General features: G+C 43.0%; 1 protein-coding gene and 1 long non-coding RNA gene across 5 annotated transcripts; one reads left to right on the forward strand and one right to left on the reverse strand.

Moving 5' to 3' along the window:
* Positions 1-1178: 1178 nt before the first annotated feature.
* Positions 1179-2817, reverse strand: LOC123484765. The gene is made up of 3 exons (XR_006658686.1): positions 2726-2817; positions 2460-2517; positions 1179-1223 (listed from the first exon to the last, which is right to left on the reverse strand). It is a non-coding gene; the product is annotated as an uncharacterized LOC123484765 (long non-coding RNA).
* A 276-nt stretch (positions 2818-3093) lies between these two features.
* LOC121586947 (synaptonemal complex protein 1-like) lies at positions 3094-24367 on the forward strand. Of its 4 annotated transcripts, XM_041904027.1 has the most exons (36): positions 3094-3133; positions 3414-3539; positions 3894-4036; positions 4128-4212; positions 4428-4474; positions 12731-12895; positions 13018-13085; positions 13174-13247; positions 13360-13418; positions 13561-13627; positions 13752-13825; positions 13980-14088; positions 16973-17067; positions 17265-17449; positions 17536-17603; positions 17759-17820; positions 17940-18056; positions 18176-18280; positions 18403-18506; positions 18606-18723; positions 18837-18907; positions 19011-19092; positions 19658-19720; positions 19800-19862; positions 19962-20024; positions 20113-20229; positions 21919-22029; positions 22147-22239; positions 22348-22422; positions 22512-22598; positions 22694-22873; positions 22999-23073; positions 23214-23282; positions 23428-23535; positions 23754-23843; positions 24046-24367. In XM_041904027.1, exons 3-36 carry the CDS (start codon positions 3902-3904, stop codon positions 24184-24186), a joined length of 3225 nt encoding a protein of 1074 aa, XP_041759961.1. In that variant the 5' UTR covers positions 3094-3133; positions 3414-3539; positions 3894-3901; the 3' UTR covers positions 24187-24367. The 4 variants fall into 4 exon arrangements, with proteins under 4 accessions (XP_041759961.1, XP_041759964.1, XP_041759962.1 ...); XM_041904030.2 differs by lacking the exon at positions 3094-3133 and having other exon boundaries at positions 3320-3539; positions 4431-4474; XM_041904028.2 differs by lacking the exon at positions 3094-3133 and having other exon boundaries at positions 3320-3539; positions 3901-4036.
* The last annotated feature ends 1898 nt before the right edge of the window (positions 24368-26265 follow it).

The raw sequence follows: 26265 nt of genomic DNA on the forward strand, positions 1-26265 counted from the left end.
GTCATCCAAATAATTACTTGAGTAAGAGTAAAAAAGTACTTGGTGAAAAAACTACTCAAGTACTGAGTAACTGTTGAGTAACGTCTGATTTATTTTTTAACACAAGACAACAATCAGACAGACAAAAATACAAAATAATCATCTTTAATGAATTACAAAATAGCTTAAATTAAAATAATTCAGGTAAATTCAAGTATTAAAAAATTTAATAATAAAAAATAAAAAATAAATAAGCACAAGTAACACAAATTTCCAAACCTTTATACTTTTTTTTACCAGGCAGAACTAGAACGAGGCAGCCCATAAACTCTCATAAACTGTGTGTGTGTCTCCACAGTGACAGAACAACAGAAGGAAACACACAAACATTTCATACCAGGCATGCTGAACAGAAAACTGCACACCAGAAGGAAGCGGTCAACGTAAAATAATCAATAGGTGTTGATTAGGCCTACTCAGTACCTTTGTATTGCATGGCAAGCAACAGCCCTTTTTCTGTGTGCCTAGAAATGAATACTCTGATCTGTGATTAGGCCACACTGCACATCTCACTGAGCAGAGGAAAAGAGCAGCAGTACACATCAACTGAAAAAGCACCAGTCCATGATAGATGGCCAAATAAAACAATATTGCAGGCCTAGTATCCCAGAACACAAATTAAGCTGAATGCATGTTCTCTAAAAGGCATTAGAGGAGAGTGATGTAGTTGTAGATCGGGCATTATGTTTACTTCCAGTTCCAATATCTAACAAGAAAAGTCAGCAAAAAAAAAGTCACACTAACTATATTGCCACCCTGTGGTTTGTCACTGACACACTATAATCCTAAATGACAGTAACATTATACAGAGTTATATAGGTCAATGTCTACTGGTTCACATTTGAATTGATAAACAAGTATATTTACCAGCATTTAAGATGTTCTCCTCTGTGGTCCAGGATGTTCTGAATCTTGGTAGGAGTATTGCTGCTGCAATCAGCTCAGGCTCTTTCATGACGTCTCCAAAACGTTTCTGGATCCCTTGCTGCAGGGCGTGAACAAGAGGTGTACACATTTTGCAAGTTGACTCCAACTTCTTCAGCTTGTCCCGCAACTGGTAAAGTGTTGGCAGCAGGAGGCCCATATGCACAGATGATTCCCCTTGGAGGATATTAAGGGCCATGGCAACAGGCTTCATCACAGCAGCATACTCGACCAAAAACCCATTTTCAGCTGGATTGAACCTATAAAAGATGTAACGATAAAACAATTACTTATAGCTATTTCTGGTACAGTGTCTTTATTATGCATTGTACATGTTAAATACAAAAAAAAATATATATATATATATATATATATATATATATATATATTTAATTCAAGTCATCCACAATTGTCACACCACCATGCAAAGAAAACTTAGTTACTTGAGACAAGTGGATTCACCCATTAATCAGCAAGGCTTATTTACTTTTATTATTCTTTAAAAACAAAATATACATTTTGTCAACTTACATCTTTATCTTTAATGCTGTGCAGACATTGCGAATTGCTTGTTCTCCTTGCTCTCGGTGAATGCGCACAATCCTTTCTACAGCGAGGAACAGGGAGCTCCAGCATGTCTGATTGGGTCGGAGAAACTGCAGCTTGCATTCACGTTCCACTGTTTCATGAGCCATGGTTGACCTGCTGGTTTTATTCCAAAGAGCATGACATTTTGCAAAAGCAGACCGAGACAGCCTCTTGTAGGTTTCGTTTGCAGCTCCTCCTGCAGCAGTGGCATCAACTGTGGATATAAGATTGAGGAGATGGCATGCACACTTTTGGTGCCTTGGAAGTTGGTACTCAAGGCCTGTGTTGTCATCCAGAATTGCAGACATCTTGATACTCCACCTCTGACTCACTCTGATCTTCTGTTGCATCATCAAGGGTGGAGTCACTCTCCTCTTGTACATTGATGGCTTCCTCCTCTTTCTCCTCACCATATGATCGAAAGGAAGTTTGAGCCACTGTCTGTTGTCGTCCTGGTCACTTTTTCCCTGATGTGGTACTCAGAATGTATTTCCTCTAATGCAGCAGCAAGGACATCAAACGTGTGCGAGCCTTTGACAGGTCTACAAGCCAATGTGGAGTGCCTCTCCAGTGAGGTGTTGTCTATCCAGTGACAGGTGACACCTAAGTAGCTACGTTAGCAACATAGTTCACAGCACTCAGCTTTTTGATGATTATGCTCTTCTTGTGTTTTGCAGCTTCTTGTATTCTTGTGCATAACGTTTTCCTTGTCATTACTGTATGAGGTTGCAAGGTTTCTATCAAAGTATTGAAGCATGGCGTCTCAACCACAGAAAATGGTTGGTTGGCCTCACATACAAAATTTAGCATCAGCTTGTCAAGCGTTGCTTGTGTTACCCGCCCTGGGGCAGCAAAGGCTGTGATTTTTGCCTTTTTCACAAGAGTATCACTGGAAGAGGAGGACTTACGCTTTCTGTGGTTCTCTAGTAAGTCTGTGTACTTTGCCAGTTTGTTGGGGTGAATCCTCTGTGGACAGAAAAAAAATCTGTGAGGCTACAGGGAGATCAAGACATTAAAAGAGACTTATTATCACATCAAATGTGGATATATATATATATATATATATATATATATATATATATATATATATATGAAAATGTTTAAAACATATGTAACCTAAAAGACAAACATTCGCCTATCCACAGCAAAAAAAAAACGAATTTAGGAAACTTACCGCTACATGTTTCCTCAAGTTAGATGTTGAGTTCTTGAATGCTGAAATGTCCGTTTGTTTTGGTAGACACAGAAGACACCGCATAATGTAGCTGTTCTTTCGCACTTTTACTAAGGTAAACATGCTTTCAATATGAGGCCAGGGGTGCGGGTGTTCCTCCTCGTCTGTGTCTGCATTGCCGACGGCTAATTCTGACATTTTTGTGTTGCTATGACTGTAAAGCCAACCCGTCCCGCCACTGAGATTGAGTATGGTAAAGTGACGAGACTGCACAACTACGTTTGATTGGTGAAACACAGTCACGTGGTAGAGCCTTAGCGGAAGTCTCTCTCTCTCTGTCAAAATAAAACATTAAAATAAGGCATATGCGGGGGGGATAAAGACAATGACGCGTAGAATACCAAAGAGGTAAAAAGAAAAGTAACGACCTCATTGTAGCCTAATGTAGCGGAGTAAGAGTACAGTTTCTTCTTCACAAATCTACTCAAGTAAAAGTAAAAAGTATAGTGATTTAAAACTACTCCTAGAAGTATAATTTTTTCAAAAACATACTCAAGTAAATGTAACGGAGTAAATGTAACTCGTTACTACCCACCTCTGCGCACACGCACACACAAATATCGATATTTTAGATATTTTAAAATGTCGTTTATGATCGAATAAAGTGTAGAAGTCGTCTGTGGTTTAGGTTTGGAAAGTGAAGAAATCATCGCCTTCCACGCGCTCATTTAAAAAAAGATCTGCCCGTGCCTGCAGTTGAGCTCAGCCGTTGAATTTGAACTCAAAAACCGTTGGCTGTCTTCTTCACCTCCAGGTACAGTGCTACTAGCTAACGTTAGCAAATAATTCACAATTAGCTAGATATTAATTAGTTAAATATGTTATTGCAAAATATTGCGTTTTCCTGTAAATGTTGCCAGTCTCTGACCGCAACATTTATTTTTCTAGTAGCTAGTTAGCTAATGTCAGCCAGCCTAGCTGACATTAGCTACAGTAGCTAGCTAAAATTAGCTAGCTGTTTGCTGTTGTACCAACATTTCAGTTTTCTCACTAACGTTTTCTGAAGAAAATAATTACCAAAGGCCCTTGCTTGCTAGTTTACCAACTGTCAATAGGGTGTTGTTGTCAATTAGCTAGCTAACTAGCTAACATTAACGTTACCATTTAGTTTTCAGGATGGAGAGAGAGAGAGGATTCAACTTCAAGCTGTTGGTGCCTCCTAGAGTCAACCCACTCCCAGGACAGGTTTCTACCGTCAAACCACAGGAAATAGTCGAGGATAGGGGATGTTTCATGCAAACTTTGCAGCAGGTATCTCAGCTATATGTTTTGTTTGAAATAAAAATTTTGGTATATTGTCAATATGAATGACCTTACATTGATGTGCTACTTCATGTCTTAGGGTTATAATAAATGTTTGGACAAAGAGTCAAACAAGCCTTTTCCCTCTATGAATACGGTTGTCCAAACAAAATCCACCAGATCAGGTATTTTATTATCATATGCATTATACTTTTAAAATTAATATGGAACTTTAATTTCAGAAAGCTCACACTAAAAAAAATATTTTGGCCTGGTTGTCAGACCCAGATACTCCATTGAAGGTGCTTTTTAGTCAAGGAAATAGCGATCAGCTAAACCTGCATCTTGCACATGTATCTCGAGGTTTAATTATTTCCTCATATATTTTCTCTCCCCTCAGAAGATGTATTCAAGATGAAAGTTGTTCCACCAATGGAAAATGAAGACGTAAGTAAACTTAGTTTGGTGTGAACACAGATTAAAACATAATAGTATGTGATGTGTCTTGGAGCTGGTGGGACGTGGGGTGGGATGTGGGGGAATAAACCTGCTATAGAGAGCAGAGGGGGATGTTTGCTTTGCCTAACATTCAATTCTCTGACAACAGCTCTGGTGGACATTCCTGCAGTCAGCATGCCAATTGCACGCTCCCTCAAATCTTGAGACATCTGTGGCATTGTGTTGTGTGACAAAACTGCACATTTTAAAGTGGCACTTTATTGCCCCCAGCACAAGGTGCACCTGTTTAATGGTCATGCTGTTTAATCATCTCCTTGATATGCCACACCTGTCAGGTGGATGGATTACCTTGGCAAATGAGAAATGCTCACTAACAGGGACGTAAACAAATTTGTGCACATCATTTGAGAGAAATAAGCTTTTTGTACGTATGGAACATTCTTGTCCTATATGTTCACCTGTTTATATTACACCAATGAGTAGCAATCAAAAGTGGGGTGTGCTTTCCAATGGGTCTTTAGAAAACCACTTGGCATGTTCTAAACATTTGCTTCTGAAAAACCGCAATGGTCACGTCAACTTTAGCACGCCACAATATAAAGTGCATTCGGAAAGTATTCAGACCCCTTCCCTTTATCCACATTTTGTTACGTTCCAGCCTTATTCTAAAATTGATTCAATTAATTGTTTCCGTCATCAATCTACACACAATACCCCATAATGACAAAGCGAAAACAGGTTTTTAGATTTTTTTGTAAATGTATTAAGAATAAAAAACGGAAATACCTTATTTACATAAGTATTCAGACCCTTTGCTATGAGACTCGAAATTGAGCTCAGGTGCATCCTGTTTCCATTGATCATCCTTGCGATGTTTCTACAACTTGATTGGACTCCACCTGTGGTAAATTCAATTGATTGGACATGATTTGGAAAGGCACACACCTGTCTATATAAGGTACCACAGTTGACAGTGCATGTCAGAGAAAAAACCAAGCCATGAGGTTGAAGGAATTGTCCGTAGAGCTCTGAGACAGGATTGTGTTGAAGCACAGATCTGGGGAAGAGTACCAAAACATGTCTGCTGCATTGAAGGTCACCAAGAACACAGTGGCCTCCATCATTTTTAAATGAAAGAAGTTTGGAACCACCAAGACTCTTCCTAGAGCTGGCCGCCTGGCCAAACTGAGCAATCGGGGGAGAAGGGCCTTGGTCAGGGAGGTGACCAAGAACCCTTTGGTCACCTTGACAGAGCTCCAGAGTTCCTCTGTGGAGATAGGAGAACCTTCCAGAAGGACAACCATCTCTGCAGCACTCCACCAATCAGTCATTTATAGTAGAGTGGCCAGACGGAAGCCACTCCTCAGTAAAAGGCACATGACAGCCCGCATTGAGTTTGCCAAAAGGCACTTAAAGGACTCTCAGACCATGAGAACCAAGATTAACTGTTTGGCCTGAATGCCAAGCGTCACGAAACCTGGCACCATCCCTACGGTGAAGCATGGTGGTGGCAGCATCATGCTGTGGGGATGTTTTTCAGAGGCAGGTAGTGGGAGACTAGTCAGGATCGAGGGTAAGATGAAAGGAGCAATGTACAGAGAGATCCTTGATGACAACCTGGGGCGAAGGTTCACCTTTCAACAGGACAACGACCCTAAACACACAGCCAAGACAATGCAGGAGTGGCTTAGGGACAAGTCTCTGAATGTCCTTGAGTGGCCCAGCCAGAGCCCGGACTTGAACCCGTTCAAACTTCTCTGGAGAGACCTGAAAATAGCTGTGCAGCGACACTCCCCATCCAACCTGACAGAGCTTGAGAGACTCTGCAGAGAGAATGGGAGAAACTCCCCAAATACAGGTGTGCCAAGCTTGTAGCGTCATACCCAAGAAGACTCAAGGCTGAAATTGCTGCCAAAGGTACTTCAACAAAGTAAAGGTTCTAAATACTTATGTAAATTTAATGTTTCAGTTTTTTATTTTGAATACATTTGCAAAAATTTCTAACAACCTATTTTTGCTTTGTCATTATGGGTTATTGTGTGTAGATTGATGAGGGGGAAAAAATAATTTAATCCATTTTAGAATAAGGCTGTAACTCAACAAAAGTTCGAAAAAGCCAAGGGGTCTGAATACTTTCCGAATGCACTTTTTTGATAATAATAATACTTTTGGGTGGAACAAAAAATTAAGAGGACAGATTATTGTATGGGACAATATACAAAAGTTTTTGGGAAAGATACATTGATAAGAAAGAAATGGACTGATTTTAAGGTTGTGTCATCAGATTTGGGGAGGGGTGGGGTCACCAGAAATTCTGGCTAAAGAAATGGGGTCCCTGCTGAAAAAGTTTGAAAACCACTGGCCTAGATAGATAACACATTCTACAACTCACCAGCAAGCCAATATTAGTTGAGTGTTAGTCTCTGGTGGACAGACTACGTAAACATAAATGGTACCGTAGGTCTGTCATGATACAACGGGATACGGGAGATAGCGAGCAGCATTAGTTCCGGTCCTTGGGTTTTACCTCACCGGTTATTTGGAAAAAATCTAGATTTGGTATGGTGTGTCGAATTTCGGAAGGGGAGGGGACATTTGGCCCATAGACTTACCCGTAACTTGCAAAGAGAGGGTGGAGCTCCTCATTCTATCTCTTCTCTTAACATGTATGGACCCAGAACTTAATCGAGCATCTGACCAATTACGTGTCACGGTTTCGGCCGAGGCGGCCCCTCCTCCTTGTTCGGGCAGGTTTCGGCGGTCGTCGTCTCCGGAGTACTAGCTGCCACCGTTCTATGTTTCTTGTTTGATTGGTTTTGTCTGTTTGTCACACCTGTTTTGTGTTATGTCTCATTAAGCACCCTATTTAGTTCCTTGTTGTTAGTTAGGTGTTGTGTGTAATTGTTCCTTGTCGTGTTGCTGCGCTACCTGTATTTTGGTGCGCTATTTTGTAGCTTACCTCCTTGTTTGTATTTTAGGAGAAGATTACGCACTTGTTTAGTGCGCCCGTTTGTGTACGCCTGTGCGCGCTTTTCTCGCCTCCGGGCTGGTTTTGGATTATTTTTGTGTGATCTACTAAAGTATTTTGTTGGACTTTACTTCTGCGTCCTGCGCCTGATTCCACACCACACCTACCTACAGCAACTCTTGACAGAATTACACACCACATATGGAATCAGCAGGAGCACCCACCGATGGCATGGAGGAGCGTCTTCGTGGTCAAGAGGATCGAATCAACCAAATCGGGCACGCCTTGGACCGCGTCATGAACACCCTCCATCGATGGGAGACCAGCGGGGTACCCACACCCCCACACCCCCACCTATCGCACCATCACCATCGGACAGCCCGCCCGTCCAACTACCGGAACCCAGTGGGATTCGGCTCTCGCTCCCGAGGGCGTACGACGGCACCGCTGCCGGGTGTCAGGGGTTCCTATTACAAGTGGAGCGCTACCTTGCCACTATACACCCGGCGCCCTCGGGATACGAGAGCGTTTCCGCCCTCATCTCCTGTCTCACCGGCAAGGCGTTGGAGTGGGCCAACGCCGAATGGAGGGGAATAGACGCCGCCACAGTCACCTATGCGGAGTTCTCCCGCCGCTTCCGTGCTGTCTTCGACCATCCACCAGAAGGGAAGGCGGCGGGGGAGCGTCTATTCTACCTCCGACAGGGGATGAGGAGCGCTCAAGAGTTTGCGCTGGAGTTCCGGACTCTAGCGGCAGATGCAGGGTGGAATGAGAGGGCCCTCATAGACCACTTTAGATGTAGCCTTCGGGAGGACGTCCGCAGAGAGTTAGCGTGCAGGGATACTACACTAACATTTGACCAGTTGGTGGACATGGCCATTCGGCTGGACACCCTGCTCGCGACCCGCGGACGTCCCAGGTGGGGGCCTCCCATTCCACCCTCCAGCGCCTCCGAGCCGAGCCCGATGGAGCTTGGAGGTGCTGGCGCTAGAGGGAGGAGAGGTAGGAGCCCGAGGGAGCAGTCTCCTGCACCAACTGTGGCCGCGGAGGGCACACCGCGGCTAGGTGCTGGGGAGGGTCTCCTGGTGAGGGAGATGGCAGGTCACACATTGGGGAGTCCTCCCAGGTGAGTAGGCGCCCTACTTACCCAGAGCTTTCTGTCGTACACATTACATTACCTGTTTGTTTCCCACAGGTTGCACCTCGTTCCCAGCATAAGGCGCTAGTCGATTCAGGCGCAGCTGGGAATTTTGTAGATCGTAAATTCTGTGTTGAGTTAGGGATTCCCCTCCTTCCAGTCGATAAGCCCTTCCCTGTACATGCCTTAGATAGTCGTCCGTTAGGATCTGGGTTGATTAGGGAGGTCACGGCGCCACTTAGGATGATGACGCAGGGGGGTCATGAGGAGACGATTCAACTCTATCTGATCGACTCTCCTGCGTATCCGGTGGTACTGGGGCTTCCCTGGTTGATTACCCATGATCCTACGATTTCGTGGCGAGAGAAGGCTCTTAAAGGGTGGTCTGCTCAGTGTGAGGGGCTATGTCTGGGTGTTTCCGTAGGGGCGACCTCGGTGGAGAGCCCGAACCAGATGCCAGCACTGCACATTCCGCCTGAGTATGAGGATTTGGCACTCGTGTTTAGTAAGACCAGAGCGGCACGGTTGCCGCCTCATAGACAGGGGGATTGTGCGATAGACCTCCAGACAGGAGCTGCGCTCCCGCGGAGCCATGTGTATCCTTTGTCACAGGAGAAAAAGGGCAATGGAGACTTACATTGCCGAGTCTCTGAGACAGGGATACATACGGCCCTCCACTTCTCCCGCGTCCTCGAGCTTCTTTTTGTGAAGAAAAAGGATGGAGGTTTGCGTCCGTGTATTGATTACCGCGGTCTCAATCAGGTGACTGTGAAATATAGTTATCCACTCCCGCTGATTGCGACCATGACGGAGTCATTACACGGGGCACGGTTCTTCACAAAATTGGACCTCAGTAGCGCATATAACTTGGTGCGCATTAGGGAGGGCGATGAGTGGAAGACAGCATTTAGTACTACCTCCGGCCATTACGAGTATCTCGTCATGCCATATGGGTTAATGAATGCTCCATCAGTCTTCCAATCGTTTGTAGATGAGATTTTCCGGGACATGCAGGCGCAGGGAGTAGTGGTGTACATAGATGATATTCTTGTGTACAGTTCTACTCGGGCCGAGCATGTAGCCCTGGTGCGCAGGGTATTGAGGAGACTGTTGGAGCATGACCTGTATGTCAAAGCCGAGAAATGTCTGTTCTTTCAGGAGTCAGTCTCCTTCTTGGGTTACCAGTTGTCTGCGTCAGGGGTGAGAATGGAGGTGGACCGAGTGTCTGCCGTGCGTAATTGGCAAACCCCAACTACGGTTAAAGAGGTGTAGCGGTTCTTGGGTTTTGCGAATTACTACCGGAGGTTTATCCGGGGGTTTTGGACAGGTGGCAGCTCCCATAACGTCTCTCCTGAAGGGGGTCCGGTGCGCTTGCAGTGGTCGGCTGAGGCGGACAGGGCCTTTGGGAGACTGAAGGACCTGTTTACCTCGGCTCCAGTGCTGGCGCACCCGGATCCCGCTTTACCCTTCCAAGTAGAGGTGGACGCATCTGAGGCCGGTATCGGGGCAGTTCTTTCACAACGGTCCGGCACACCACCTAAGCTCCGCCCCTGTGCTTTTTATTCTAAGAAGCTCAGTCCGGCGGAACGGAATTATGACGTAGGGGACAGGGAGCTGTTAGCCGTAGTACAGGCCCTAAAGGTGTGGAGGCATTGGCTTGAGGGGGCTCAACACCCTTTCCTCATTCTGACCGACCACCGTAACCTGGAATACATTCGGGCAGCTAGGAGACTGAATCCTCGCCAGGCTCGATGGACTATGTTTCTCGCCCGGTTTGTGTTCAAGATCACTTACATCCCTGGGTCCCAGAACGGGAAGGCAGATGCCCTGTCCCGGCGGTATGACACGGAGGAGAGGTGCGTGGAGCCCATTCCCATACTACCGGAGTCTTGTCTGGTGGCACCGGTGGTGTGGGAGGTCGATGCGGAGATCGAGCGGGCATTACGCACCGACCCTAGCCCTCCACAGTGTCCAGTGGGTCGGACGTACGTCCCGCTCGAGGTCCGGGATCGGCTGATTTATTGGGCTCACACGTCACCCTCCTCTGGACATCCAGGTATTGGCCGGACAGTGCACTGCCTTAGTACGAAGTACTGGTGGCCAACGTTAGCCAGGGATGTGAGGGTTTATGTCTCCTCCTGCTCAGTGTGTGCCCAGTGTAAGGCGCCCAGACACTTGCCCAGGGGTAAATTACAACCCCTGCCCGTTCCACAACGACCCTGGTCTCACCTCTCGGTGGATTTTGTTACCGACCTTCCCTCCTCACAAGGGAATACCACCATCCTGGTCGTTGTGGATCGGTTCTCGAAGGCCTGTCGTCTCCTTCCCATGCCGGGTCTTCCTACTGCCCTACAGACCGCTGAGGCTCTATTTACTCACGTCTTCCGGCATTACGGGGTACCCGAGGATATAGTGTCCGATCGAGGCCCCCAGTTTACCTCCAGAGTCTGGAGAGCCTTTATGGAACGGTTGGGGGTCTCGGTGAGCCTTACCTCGGGTTACCACCCGGAGAGTAATGGGCAGGTCGAACGAGTCAACCAGGATGTGGGTAGGTTTCTGAGGTCATATTGTCAGGGCCGGCCGGAGGAGTGGGCGAGATATGTGCCCTGGGCCGAGATGGCACAGAACTCTCTCCGCCACTCCTCCACTAGACTAACCCCTTTCCAGTGTGTGTTAGGGTACCAGCCGGTTCTGGCACCTTGGCATGAGAGCCAGATCGAGGCCCCTGCTGTGGATGAGTGGGTGCGGCGCTCGGAGGAGACGTGGAACGCTGCACACGTCCATCTGCAGCGAGCCATCCGTCGACAGAAGACGAGTGCCGACCTACACCGCAGTGAGGGGCCAGTGTACGCACCTGGAGATCGAGTCTGGCTCTCAACCAGAAACCTGCCCCGCCGCCTGCCCTGCCGGAAGCTGGGTCGGCGGTTTGTGGGGCCTTTTAAAGTCCTGAGGAGATTGAACGAGGTGTGTTACAGGTTACAACTGCCCATTGATTACAAGAATATATATTAACCCCTCGTTCCATGTGTTTCTCCTCAGGCCGGTGGTAGCTGGTCCACTCCAGGACTTTGAGATTGAGGAGACTCCTCCGCCCCCTTTGGACATCGAGGGGGCTCCGGCGTACACTGTTCGGACCATCCCTGATTCGAGACGCCGGATGGGGGGTCTCCAATATCTCGTGGAGTGGGAGGGGTACGGTCCGGCGGAGCGGTGCTGGGTGCCGAGGAGGGACATTCTGGATCCGTCCCTGCTGACCGAATTCCATCGTGGTCATCCTACGCGCCCTGCTCCGCGTCCTCCTGGTCGTCCCCGAGGCCGGGGGCGGCGCACGGCTGGAGCCGCGCGTCAAGGGGGGGGTACTGTCACGGTTTCGGCCGAGGCGGCCCCTCCTCCTTGTTCGGGCAGGTTTCGGCGGTCGTCGTCTCCGGAGTACTAGCTGCCACCGTTCTATGTTTCTTGTTTGATTGGTTTTGTCTGTTTGTCACACCTGTTTTGTGTTATGTCTCATTAAGCACCCTATTTAGTTCCTTGTTGTTAGTTAGGTGTTGTGTGTAATTGTTCCTTGTCGTGTTGCTGCGCTACCTGTATTTTGGTGCGCTATTTTGTAGCTTACCTCCTTGTTTGTATTTTAGGAGAAGATTACGCACTTGTTTAGTGCGCCCGTTTGTGTACGCCTGTGCGCGCTTTTCTCGCCTCCGGGCTGGTTTTGGATTATTTTTGTGTGATCTACTAAAGTATTTTGTTGGACTTTACTTCTGCGTCCTGCGCCTGATTCCACACCACACCTACCTACAGCAACTCTTGACATTACGCAAGATTAACCGAGATTAGTCTTATGTGAGCAAATTAGCCTTTATCTCAATTTATCTAACTTCTCAGGAGCATTAGTTTTAAATAATAGGCTATGTGATTCAGAGGAGACTGCTGGGAAGAGCTATAGGAGGACGGGCTCATTGTAAAGACTGGAATGGAAAAGTATCAAACATATGGAAACCACGTTTGACTCCGTTCCATTGATTCCATTCCAGCCATTACAATGAGCCTGTCCTCCTATAGCTCCTCCCACCAGCCTCCGCTGATGTGATTATGCATAGATTATGCTGTAAAGTTCTGATATGTGTTTTCTAAATCTTCCTAGACCAATTTCAAACCCAGTCAGCTGTATTCAAAACTTTTTGAAGAAGTTCAGAAAGTAAAATATTGGAAAGTCAAAGTGGACTCAGAGGCTGTGCAAAAAGACAGGAAGCTGCAGGAAAACAAAATAACAATTGAAACCCAACGCAAAGCCATTCAAGAATTGCAGGTTTGTACCAGTAAATGTACAGGTATAGGCCTATATTGAAATGACAGAGTAAAAATGCTATAGTCCTTTAAAAAAAATATTATTATTATTGTTATCCTATGTTTCCTTTCCTTTATGTTCAGTTCGGAAATGAAAGCCTCAGCATAAAACTAGAAGATCAGATCAGTGAGAATGATGATCTGCAGAACAAGTATGTATTTGATTATAACATGATACTGTCACTATAGATTGTATCATCATCATTCTGCTTTTATCTGTAATGTTTATTTCTTCAACAGAAACAATGCAACACGGAACCTATGTAATATACTGAAGGATACGTTTGAAAGATCAGCGGAGAAAATCCATCTATGTGAGTAAAACATGCCGTCTACTCAGCCTAAATGTACATGCTAGTTGCCTGAATGCAAAATGATGACATTTCGTAGTCTACGTTGTCCTCAAACCAACCTATGTTCTCTTAGTTGAATCTGAAAGAGAGGAAACCCATCACTTGTTCATGGACAACAGTGAAAGTATTCAGGTGAATATGATAATTTCCTGTTCTTTTGATTAAAATGATATAATGTATTTGTTATCTTCATTAATAAAGCATGTATGGCGTCAGTTACATGATGCTAGTGAAGAACAATAAAAAAAAAAGTGTATTTAATTAATTGTTATAGAGGATGAGTGCTGCCTTTGAGAGCCTACGTATTCAAGCAGAAACTGACCGCCATGAAATGCTGAAAGGTATGTATACTTGAAATATATCATCATCAATGCATTTGTATTGTGTTGTTGTGAACATAACACTAGGCACTTACACAGTATATAAAAAGAGAACAATAACTCTAATGATGTGAACATTTGACAGTCAAAGAGGATTTGCAAGAATGTGCCATTCTAAAGGAGACATTTGAGAAAGAATTCAGCATGAAAGAAGAAGAGGTTGGTCTATAACTGACTCAACATGAGTAATGGACACCCTCTCTCTGAGTGGTTCCCAAAACACACATTTTTGTAAACCTTGTTGTCACAAACAATATGAACAGTATTTGACATTGTGTATGTAGACTATGCAAACTGAAAGTATCTCTTACAGGTTGTGATACTTCAGATGAAAATGAAGGACAAAGAAAAAGAACTTCAGGCAATCCTGCTCAACCTCCATGAAACCCAAGAGAGTTGCAAACGGTTACAACAGGCAGCAAGTAAGATGGTCACTATTTGGACGAGACTAGTATTACTAGTGACGTTGGTTATGTAATTATTTCCCCAGCATGTGAGTTATTCCATAGGACGATTTGCACAGGATGTTTTTCCAAACTGCCTCCCATAATTCATATTTTTTCCTTCATTCAATTGACCATTATGACGGAAGCCTGGAGGTTTTTATTCTAGGTGTGAAGATATTTCAACGTCATGTCTAGACAGTAGGCTACACTGATAACTCGTGCTTGGCTGCCAAATTTATAGGTGTCCCCATAATATTTAAATTGAGGAAGTGTGATCAAAATCATTATTTTAGCGATCCACGGTAGAAGTCCCTCCGAATAAAAATGCCCCCAATCCTGCTGATATGAGCTGCTGAACAGTAGGCCTATTTGCACTTGAGATACATTTATGGATGAGAAAGTGAACTTGCCATTTCCAAAAACGTTGAGCTCAGTGGATTGGGATGCTTTGTGATCTATTAATCTACAGCCTACTACATCAACAGCCAGGGTTTCATTAAAGCGGCAATCAGCAGTTGAAACAATAACAATGCCGACTCCCGCCTCTGTTTTGGTAAAAAGCTGAGGGATGGGGCTGAAGAAATGTAACCACTCTCAAATTCATAGACATAGCTATGGATGCAAAGTCTGGGCATCCATGATATCAAAATTATAGTTTTAGGCTATAAAGTGTTTGTTTACATTTACATTGTTTACAAACATTGGAGTAAAACAAGCTTACATTTTAGGTTCTGATGGGGTACGACAACTGAACTAAGCTCTAGAGGCATTTATAAGTTATATTCTTCAAGAATCAATAAGTACATATCAATAATTCACAAATCCCAAAATGGATGTAGCAACAGCAGATTGCCCCTTTAAATAAGCCTATAACCGCAATACTTTATAATTGCGCATTTAGGCCTAATTAAGCTGACACATTTGGCGATGTTCAACTTCAATTCACTGGCACAAAACATATAAAGAAAAGTATTCAGTATGAAAGTTGATAAAGGCAGGCCAGTCAAATGAAATATACACTATATATACAAAAGTATGTGCCCACCCCTTCAAATTAGTGCATTCGGCTATTTCAGCCACACCTGTTGCTGACAGGTGTATACAATAGAGCACACAGCCATGCAATCTCCATAGACAAACATTGGCAGTAGAATGGCCTTACTGAAGAGCTCAGTGACTTTCAACGTGGCACTGTCATAGGATGCTACCTTTCCAACAAGTCAGTTTGTCAAATTTCTGCCCTGCTAGAGCTGCCCCGGGCAACTGTAAGTGCTGTTATTGTGAAGTGGAAACGTCTAGGAGCAACAACGGCTCAGCCGCGAAGTGGTAGGCCACACAAGCTCACAGAACCGGACCGCCGAGTGCTGAAGCGCGTAGCGTGTAAAAATCGCCTGTCCTCGGTTGCAATACTCACTACTGAGTTCTAAACTGCCTCTGGAAGCAACTTCAGCACAATAACTGTTCGTCGGGAGCATCATGAAATGGGTTTCCATGGCCGAGCAGCCGCACAAAAGCCTAAGATCACCATGCGCAATGCCAAGCATCAGCATGGTGTAAAGCTCGCCTCCATTGGACTCTGGAGCAGTGGAAACGTGTTCTCTGGAGTGATGAATCACGCTTCACCATCTGCATCTGGTAGTCCGACGGATAAATCTAGGTTTGGCGGATGCCAGGAGAACGCTACCTGCCCCAATGCATAGTGCCAACTGTAAAGTTTGGTGGAGGAATAATAGTCTGGGGCTGTTTTTCATGGTTCGGGCTAGGCCCCTTAATTCCAGTGAAGGGAAAACCTGTGCACAAAGCGAGGTCCATACAGAAATGGTTTATCGAGATCGGTGTGGAAGAACTTGACTGGCCTGCACAGAGCCCTGACCTCAACCCCATCGAACACCTTTGGGATGAATTGGAACGCTGACTGCGTGCCAGGCAGATTCGTGCAACATCAGTGCCCGACCTCACTAATACTCTTGTAGCTAAATGGAAGCAAGTTCCCGCAGCAATGTTCCAACAACTTGTGAAAAGCCTTCCCAGAAGAGTGGAGGCTTTTATAGCAGCAAAGGGGGGACCAACTCCATATTAATGCCCATGATTTTGGAATGAGATGTTTGACGAGCAGGTGTCCACATACACTACCGTTCAAAAGTTTGGGGTCACTTAGAAATGTCCTTGTTTTCGAAAGAAAAGCAATTTTTTTGTCCATTAAAATAACATCAAATTGATCAGAAATACAGTGTAGACATTCTTAATGTTGTAAATGGCTATTGTAGCTGGAAACGGCTGATTTTTAATGGAATATCTACATAGGCGTACAGAGGCCCATTATCAGGAACCATCAGTCCTGTGTTCCAATGGCACGTTGTGTTTGCTAATCCAAGTTTATCATTTTAAAAGGCTAATTGATCATTAGAAAACCCTTTTGGCCTTCTTGAGACTAGTTGAGTATCTGGAGCATCAGCAATTGTGGGTTCGATTACAGGCTCAAAATGGCCAGAAACAAATAACTTTCTTCTGAAACTCATCAGTCTATTCTTGTTCTGAGAAATGAAGGCTATTCCATGTGAGAAATTGCCAAGAAACTGAAGATCTACAACGCTGTATACTACTCCCTTCACAGAACAGCGCAAACTGGCTCTGACCAGAATTGAAGAGGAGTGGGAGGTCCCGGTGCACAACTGAGCAAAAATTACAGATGTGCTGTTTTGTTCTCGTGCACATAATTACATTACCCCCAGTAAAACTAATTCCGTCCGAATAGGTCTTGGTGAAACTTTACCTCCATTTCATGCATTTTACTGGAAGTGAAACTTAAAGCATGGTAGCTGCATCCTAACTGCTTTACTCCTGTATAATATCATGACAGAGCAACATCAGGAAGCCCTACAATGTTGCAAACAAGAACAAGAATCCCTGTTAGAAAGTCTGCAAAGTGCAGAACAACTCAATGAAAAATGTGAGGTTAGTATGTTGTCTTGTACTCCAATATGCAGATTAAAATAATATTTAAAACACAAGTTATGCAATTCATCATGCATATTCCAAGGGGGCATATGTTTGTCATTTTACATTCTAAAGTGTTATTTATCTTTATGCAGCTGTGGACAGTACATAATGAGACAATGGAAAACATGCATTGTTACTTTGAATCTCTTTAGGGAAATAGAAAAGCTATTGCGACAGCATTAGAGCGCAACAAAGAGGAGAATGCAAAGGTCATTGCCAAGAAAGACTCAAGCTTGGAAGAGCTCAACAAAATAAAAGATCAACAAGCAGACAAGCTTGTAGAGATTCAGGCCACAGCCCAGGAATTTCAGACATCATTAACAGTTGAGATACAGAGGTGGGAAATTCATGTTTGGTGAACCCAAATAGTCAGAATGGTAATCAAGATTCTTATATTACTTTGAATGTTAACTTGTTTCCCAGGGCAAAAGAACTTGAACTGAAGCTTACTGCAGTCACAGAGGAACTTGACTGGAAAAACATTGAATTAGGTGAAGTATTGTTCGGCTTCGCCTCGTACCTACCACCGTGCTAAAAAAGGTGTATCACACACCCTCTCGTGTTATAATTGCTTTATTTTCCAAACATTGACATTTGTTTTTAGCTTGTATGCAACCAGAGATTAAATATATGTTTTGTTTTCTAGGAGAGATCAAAGAACAGAAAGAAAACAAAGACAGTCAGCTACAAATCCTTGAAAATGAATTGGTAAAGATTATATGTCCCCTATGTTTTGTGAACTAAAATTGGCACTTCCCTCATAAATGTCATGCCTAGTCCATGTAGTGAGGTTAATGAAAGATCAATTATTTAACTCTTGCCTTTAGGATTTCAAAACTAAATCCATACAGTCACTAGAGGAAACAATTAAAATTGTGGAGACCAGAACATCAGAACTCACCACAGAGCTTGAGGGGAAACATGCTGAAATTCACCAAGTCAAGGTGAGATGATGTTCAGATGATTGTTGTGTAGATACATTTGTAGCGCTACTTATTCAGAAGGATATTGTTTGCATAAGTCTTATTATCTTTTAATATTGGAATATGTTGTACCCTTCTAGAATAAAGTGGAAACCATGTCTGTTGAAAAATTTTTACTGGAAAGGGCTCTTGAAAAGGCTGAAACGATGCAAAACGACTTGAAAGAAAAATCCAATATGACTGAGGTTTGATTCTATTAATTGTATTTTCCTTGCACAATATTGGCAATGCATATTTGTGTTTACATTTTTTGTTTGACACCTGCATGAGTCCAGGAAATAGATTTTTCATATGTTGTATCCCACAGAGGAAAATAAAAGAGATTGAGGGCCAGTTATCTGCTGCAATGAGAAGGGATGAAAAATCCATCAAGGAGAAAGAGAATCTAAAGACAGACATTTTACAGCATGAGTGAGTCCTTTGATGTTCAAATATCAATTATTCAATAACCTGAGGGATATTTTTCCTCCATGTCTCTTTAAATAATGCTGAATGTGAATTCTTCCCCAGGGTGAAGTATGAGGAGCTATCAGCAAGTTTCAATCAGCTGCAACTTGAGAAAAATACTATTCTGGAGAAGATTCAGAATGAATCTTCAGAGGCAACCATTCTGATAGCACAACTTAAGGTCTGTATGAATTGAACATGTGTTGCTGTCTGTATAGTATAATACAGAATAATTTAGCAGTTTGTTGATAATTCATGGTATTGTGTTGTAATGGGAATATTTTTCTCATTCAGGAGAGTGAGGCAAAAGAGATGAAGAGGAAGAAGGAAATTGAAAGACTCCAAGAAGAAAACCAACAATTACGGTCAGTTAGAGTTAATTGTTTATAAATCTTTAGTAATTATAGTAATTATACAATGCAGCAACATTCTTTTTTTTCCAAATCATTCACCTTTTCTTTCCTGTAGAGAGGAATTGAAATCCTTAAATGCCAAAGTTGAAGAGCAAGGCCAAGACACTGAGAATCTGCAGAATAAACTTGAAGAAAGTGTAAGCAAATCAACTGTCTATGAGGTTGGAATAATACTGTGAAATTGTGAAAATTATGATAATTCTCTTTTAGTGTAAGAGCAGTTTGAAAAGACCGCCTGAAATGTTTGCCTGTTTTGGTGGAATGGAGTTTTGGCCTGCCTGGTGTCATCACCATGTGGTAAATTAGTTAATAGACCAATTAGAAAGAGAGTTCCAAACCTCTGCCAATAACAGCTAGTTTTCAGTTTCCCCCTCCCCACTCAGACAACTCCCAGACAGTCCTAGCAAAATTCTTGCTTGAGAAATTGCTCTTTGCTAAGAAGCTATTTTTGTTTATTTTTTACAATTTTATTTGAAAACAGTCACAGTAAGGTACTTAATTGTTACCCAGAAATGATTTGATATTGAAATAAAAACGTCTGTATTGGAACTTTCAACATGATGTCTGTTTAACACTGTTTTTCAAAAAAATAATATGGCCATGTACTATAAATGTCCAAATGTAAATGCACGTCAGTTTTATTCTATATTCACACAAATGAGTGATAGTAAATCTATTTTCTGTTTGACTTTATTTCTATAGTGTGGAGATCTGCAGGCTGAGCTCTCAAAGAAAGAGAAACAAATGAAAGCAGTGGAGTCAAAGGTCATTATCAAAGTCATGTCTACACCTGGATTATTTTGTCTTTCATTATCTTATCAAACACTTTGCTTTTTCTCTATAGCTGTCCAACCTGAAGATAAAATTAGAGAGTAAAACTAAAGTCCAGGACGAATACCAAAAAGAGGTTTGTATTGACAAATTGTCTTTGGACAAATTAATTATACAGTAATATAAAACACTCAGCTTTCTATAACCTGTTTTTCATTTACTTGTTTGTTCTCAGAACAAAACGTTGAAGAAACAAATTGCAATTGAGACAGCAAAATCCAGTGAACTTGAAAATGAGGTACCGTGTGGCTTTAAATGATCACTTACAAGACAAGTGCAACATTGTAATGCAGTTGTGATGCAACTTGGTTTGTCATCCATTACAGATAAACAAATTGAAAGAGGAGTCAGAAAATGTTCAACGATCAAATGAAGAGGAATGTAAAATATTGCTTGATGACCTTGGAACCAAATCAACATCTGAGGCAGAGCTTCAGAAAAAGGTGCTTGTTGGAAGTTACATTCTGTAAGGTACATTCTGGTAGATGTGGCAATATACAGTGGGGGAAAAAAGTATTTAGTCAGCCACCAATTGTGCAAGTTCTCCCACTTAAAAAGATGAGAGAGGCCTGTAATTTTCACCATAGGTACACGTCAACTATGACAGACAAATTGAGGAAAAAAAATCCAGAAAATCACATTGTAGGATTTTTAATGAATTTATTTGCAAATTATGGTGGAAAATAAGTATTTGGTCACCTACAAACAAGCAAGATTTCTGGCTCTCACAGACCTGTAACCTCTTCTTTAAGAGGCTCCTCTGTCCTCCACTCGTTACCTGTATTAATGGCACCTGTTTGAACTTGTTATCAGTATAAAAGACACCTGTCCACAACCTTAAACAGTCACACTCCAAACTCCACTATGGCCAAGACCAAAGAGCTGTCAAAGGACACCAGAAACAAAATTGTAGACCTGCACCAGGCTGGGAAGTCTGAATCTGCAATAGGTAAGCAGCTTGGTTTGAAGAAATCAACTGTGGGAGCAATTATTAGGAAATGGAAGACATACAAGACCACTGATAATTTCCCTCGATCTGGGGCTCCACGCAAGATCTCACCCCGTGGGGGTCAAAATGATCACAAGAACGGTGAGCAAAAATCCCAGAACCACACGGGGGGACCTAGTGAATGACCTGCAGAGAGCTGGGACCAAAGTAACAAAGCCTACCATCAGTAACACACTACGCCGCCAGGGACTCAAATCCTGCAGTGCGAGACGTGTCCCCCTGCTTAAGCCAGTACATGTCCAGGCCCGTCTGAAGTTTGCTAGAGTGCATTTGGATGATCCAGAAGAGGATTGGGAGAATGTCATATAGTCAGATGAAACCAAAATAGAACTTTTTTGGTAAAAACTCAACTCGTCGTGTTTGGAGGACAAAGAATGCTGAGTTGCATCCAAAGAACACCATACCTACTGTGAAGCATGGGGGTGGAAACATCATGCTTTGGGGCTGTTTTTCTGCAAAGGGACCAGGACGACTGATCCGTGTAAAGGAAAGAATGAATGGGGCCATGTATCGTGAGAATTTGAGTGAAAACCTCATTCCATCAGCAAGGGCATTGAAGATGAAACGTGGCTGGGTCTTTCAGCATGACAATGATCCCAAACACACCGCCCGGGCAACGAAGGAGTGGCTTCGTAAGAAGCATTTCAAGGTCCTGGAGTGGCCTAGCCAGTCTCCAGATCTCAACCCCACAGAAAATCTTTGGAGGGGAGTTGAAAGTCCGTGTTGCCCAGCGACAGCCCCAAAACATCACTGCTCTAGAGGAGATCTGCATGGAGGAATGGGCCAAAATACCAGCAACAGTGTGTGAAAACCTTGTGAAGACTTACAGAAAACGTTTGACCTGTGTCATTGCCAACAAAGGGTATATAACAAAGTATTGAGAAACTTTTGTTATTGACCAAATACTTATTTTCCACCATAATTTGCTAATAAATTCATAAAAAATCCTACAATGTGATTTTCTGGATTTTTTTTCCTCATTTTGTCTGTCATAGTTGACGTGTACCTATGACGAAAATGACAGGCCTCTCTCATCTTTTTAAGTGGGAGAACTTGCACAATTGGTGGCTGACTAAATACTTTTTTTCCCCACTGTACTTACTGCACATCTTGATCCCTGCAGGTGCAAAAGCTACAGCTTACAGCTACAGATGCAGTCAAGAGTAAGGAAGATGTTGAAATCAAATGTCAGAACAAGATAGCAGACATGGTTGCCTTGATGGAAAAGCATAAGGTAAAGTTATCTTTTGGTCAATATCCACAGATTACACCAACACCGCTGCCATCTTGCATGTTGTATAAAATGTTCTCCATGTGTGTTTGTTAACATTTAATTCTCTGTTGGTATCAGAACCAGTATGACAAAATGGTTGAGGAGAAAGATGCAGAGCTTGATGAGAAGAAGAGGAAAGACATGGAGGCTACTGCTAATAGAACATCACTGGTATGATACATTATAGTAGAGAAATACACATGAGATTGGATTAACTGGGAGTATTTCAGTAGAGTGTCATAGCTCTGCTTCTTGGATATTTTTCTGATTTTTCCTCAGGAATTGGAGCTGTCACAGCAGAACATTGAGAATGACCGTTTGAAGGAACAACTAATGAAAGAAATGAATGAGAGGGTAAGTGTGTCATGTCCCATGCTGACAAAGCTGTGTCAAGTGACAAATGTTGTCTATTTACTCAGTCATGATGTCATGTTGGGTTGTAGGAAAGCTTACTACAAGAGATTACAGACCTGAAAAAAGAGATGACATCTCAGAAAAAGAGCAGGCAACTGGAGACACAGGATAAACAGGTATATATTCAGATTTCAGAGCATTACAACAACAGTTTGTGTTGTTTAAAAGTGTCTGACAAAATTGTTTTTAATTTGTTATATTTACAAATTAGCTGCCTGAGCCAAAGTCCAAAGAAGTGAGGTGTTCTGAAACCCCCAAAGTATCCTCCTCCGCCAAGATGCCTGTGTTCCGTTTGGCAAAGGACAGTCAGAGAAAGCCAAAAACTCAGAAAGCCTCTGTAACCCCATCCCAAAGCTCAGACAAAAAAGTTGCTTTAACTCCAAACATTAATGTAAGTGATCATGAACTTCTTAAAAATGATTGTGTTCAGGTCAAACGTTTTCTGAAAGGTTTCTCCACTACATCCATGTGCATGATCACTGTATTAGATGAACTGATATTTTTGACATGTCAAAGGAAATGGAAAACGAAGCCCCAAAAACTCCATCTTGGAGCTCCATGACTAGAGTTGCAGCAACACCACGAATGAAGGTATTGGAATTGGTTGATTATTTTGTGTGTTGTATTCATAATGCATAAGCTAGGCTATTCAATAATAAATGACCTGTATGTTGTATGATCACTGTAGAATTTATTAGATTAACTGATGTCGTATGTTTGATGTGTCAAAGGAAACCGAAGCTCTCAGAACTCCATCTTGGAGCTCCACCAATATAGTTGGCGCAACACCACGGATTAAGGTATTGGAATATGTTGCTAGATTTCTTTATGTGTAGTATTCATTAACTGTATTTTCATTTGTTGACCCATGATATGTGAACCATTCCCCCAGAGGATTCTCTCCATCCTATTTCTCTGTGAGTGATTGAGTGATTTTCTCCACAGTCTTACAGAATCAGAACTCCTCCGTCCACTGGGAAGTCTGTGCCCTGGGGGAAGAGCACCCTGGAGCTTGACCCCAAGTCTGACAGCTCTGAACATAATGATTTATTGGTAAATAATGCTTCAAGATCTAATGAACACACTGCTTTAACTTAGATTTGCTTAAAACATTGGATTGGCTTAAAACTCCCAATGACCACAAATAAGTTAAACTCATAACTTTATATGCATGCTGGATGGAATGTACATGCACATTTAATTGTGGAAATCATTTTTGCTTTACATATCACATCTTCTAACTTGGGTCTTTCTGGTTCTTATAATGGCAGAGCATTGCAGTTGCAACTGATCCATTCGAGAGCAGCCTGCAGCCAAGTGTCCCAGCAGCACAGCATCAAAAAGTGGATATATTCAGGAAGGTAGAATGAGCCAGCCTTACATTAACACCAAATACTTGACTTACTTGGCAGTACTCCCTCTGCATTATGAAATAAGTTGTGGAATACCATATTGCATTTTATGGTATAGTCTATACTCTGCAACTTCTAAAATATAGTCTGTAACTTGTAAAAGTAGTTAATGCTGTGATGTCCAGGTCAGTATTAGTCTGTAATGTTTCAGATCCAGAGCCCTGCCATTCAGAAATCACCTGGGAGTGCTTTAAAGCTCTCTGCAATGAAAAGGATGCGGGATGCTGGTTGGACATCTGTCACTGGTGCTGAAAAGAAGAAGAAAAAATCAGTTGAAAAGATATTTGCATAAGAAGCAAATGCTGTGCTTTTCAAGATAGACCGTTTTCTGTGTCTGGGAAAAAAACACAGAAAACGGTCTATGCTCTTTTCATTACACCACTGCACTCAAGTTCATTCATGTCTATAGTTGTCTGATGCTGGGAAAGCTGTTGATTTCAAATGCAAGTCAAACAAATTTCAAATGAACCAAGTATGTTATCTTGTTTTGTTTTTACTGTTTAGCAACTTTACTCATATTATTCATGGGAAAATATGTCAAATGCTTGTTGTTTTGACCAAACTTGCCACTTTTGAGTCCATTCAACATGAATAAGTTCATGTTTTCATGAAATTGAATGTATTTGTTCGTAACATTGTTTTTGTTTGTGTGGTTTTTATGAACCTATACACTATATATACAAAAGCTTATATACAAAATAATGTGGACACCCCTTCAAAATGAGTGGATTCGGTTATTTCAGCCACACCCGTTGCTGACAGGTGTATAAAATCGAGCACACCGCCATGCAATCTCCATAGACAAACATTGGCAGTAGAATGGCCCGTACTGAAGAGCTCAGTGACTTTCAACGGGGCACCGTAATAGAATGCCACCTTTCCAACAAGTCAGTTCGTCAAATTTCTGCCCTGCTAGAGCTGCTGTAAGTGCTGTTATTGTGAAGTGGTAGGCCACACAAGTTCACAGAACGGGACTGCCGAGTGCTGAAGCGCGTAGCACGTAAAAATCGTCTGTCCTCGGTTGCAACACTCACTACCGAGTTCCAAACTGCCTCTGGAAGCAACGTCAGCACAATAACTGTTCATCGGGAGCTTCATGGAATGGGTTTCCTGTAGCTCAGTTGGTAGAGCATGGCGCTTGCAACGCCAGGGTTGTGGGTTCGATTCCCACGTGGGGCCAGTATGGAAAATGTATGCACTAACTGTAAGTCGCTCTGGATAAGAGCGTCTGCTAAATGACTAAAATTTTAAAAATTTAAATGTTTCCATGGCTGAGCAGCCGCACACAAGCCTAAGATCCATGCGCAATGCCAAGTGTCGGCTGGAGTGGTGTAAAGCTTGCCGCCATTGGACTCTGGAGCAGTGGAAACGTGTTCTCTGGAGTGATGAATCGCGCTTCACCATCTGGCAGTCCGACAGACAAATCTGGGTTTGGCGGATTCCAGGAGAACGCTACCTGCCCCAATGCATAGTGCCAACTGTAAAGTTTGGTGGAGGAGGAATAATGGTCTGGGGCTGTTTTTCATGGTTTGGGCTAGGGCCGTTAGTTCCAGTGAAGGGAAATCTTAACCCCATCGAACACCTTTGGGATGAATTGGAACGCCGACTGCGAGCCAGGCCTAATTGCCCAACATCAGTGTCCGACCTCACTAATGCTCTTGTGGCTGAATGGATGCAAGTCCCTGCAGCAATGTTCCAACATCTAGTGGAAAGACTTCCCAGAAGAGTGGAGGCTGGTATAGCAGCAAAGGGGGGGAACAACTCCATATTAATGCCCATTATTTTGTAATGAGATGTTTGGCAACATTGTGTGATGAATTGTTATTTATTACTATTTATATTACTACCAAATAAAATGATGCTTCAATTTGTCATAGTCATTTATTTGTATTTACTCAGATTGTCATATTCTCCCTTTTGCAACGGAAAAGGGATCCGACTAATACATCCCTGTTTTATACCTTTTAATGTGACCCTCCCTAATTAGGGTCCTAGTGAAAACACTGACCAAAACTAGTTTTCCTACTATCGTATCACATAAATCAAACATAGGTATGGTGTTTTTTAAATGTGTTGCCTACTGTTCTGACCTACAATTCACAATATTGCAACGCAACACAGATACGTAAATTATATTCTTGACGTTGATAATAAAAGTGAGTTACCTCGGGTGCTCAACACGCAATGCTGATGTCACTGTCCCTATTGCCGCGTTCAAGTGCTAGTCGGAACTAGGAAACTCGGAAATGTTCGACTTGCTAACTGGTTTTAGTTATTCACGTGCCGCATTCAATAAATTAGTAAATCGAAATGTTCGAGTTTCCTAGTTCCGACTAGCACTTGAACGCGGCATAGCCCCTTTGCCCTTCCT

This window comes from Coregonus clupeaformis, unplaced genomic scaffold (assembly GCF_020615455.1).
Source record: "Coregonus clupeaformis isolate EN_2021a unplaced genomic scaffold, ASM2061545v1 scaf0452, whole genome shotgun sequence".
In the NCBI taxonomy this organism is placed as follows: Eukaryota; Metazoa; Chordata; class Actinopteri; order Salmoniformes; family Salmonidae; genus Coregonus; species Coregonus clupeaformis.

Excerpts from the sequence above, each read along its gene's own strand:
- LOC121586947 (XM_041904027.1), top strand. The coding sequence starts at position 3,902 with ATGGAGAGAGAGAGAGGATTCAACTTCAAGCTGTTGGTGCCTCCTAGA. Across the intron at positions 13,419-13,560 it reads ACAACAGTGAAAGTATTCAG|AGGATGAGTGCTGCCTTTGA; the intron begins GTGAATATGATA and ends TAATTGTTATAG. Across the intron at positions 20,025-20,112 it reads CCAGTGAACTTGAAAATGAG|ATAAACAAATTGAAAGAGGA; the intron begins GTACCGTGTGGC and ends CATCCATTACAG.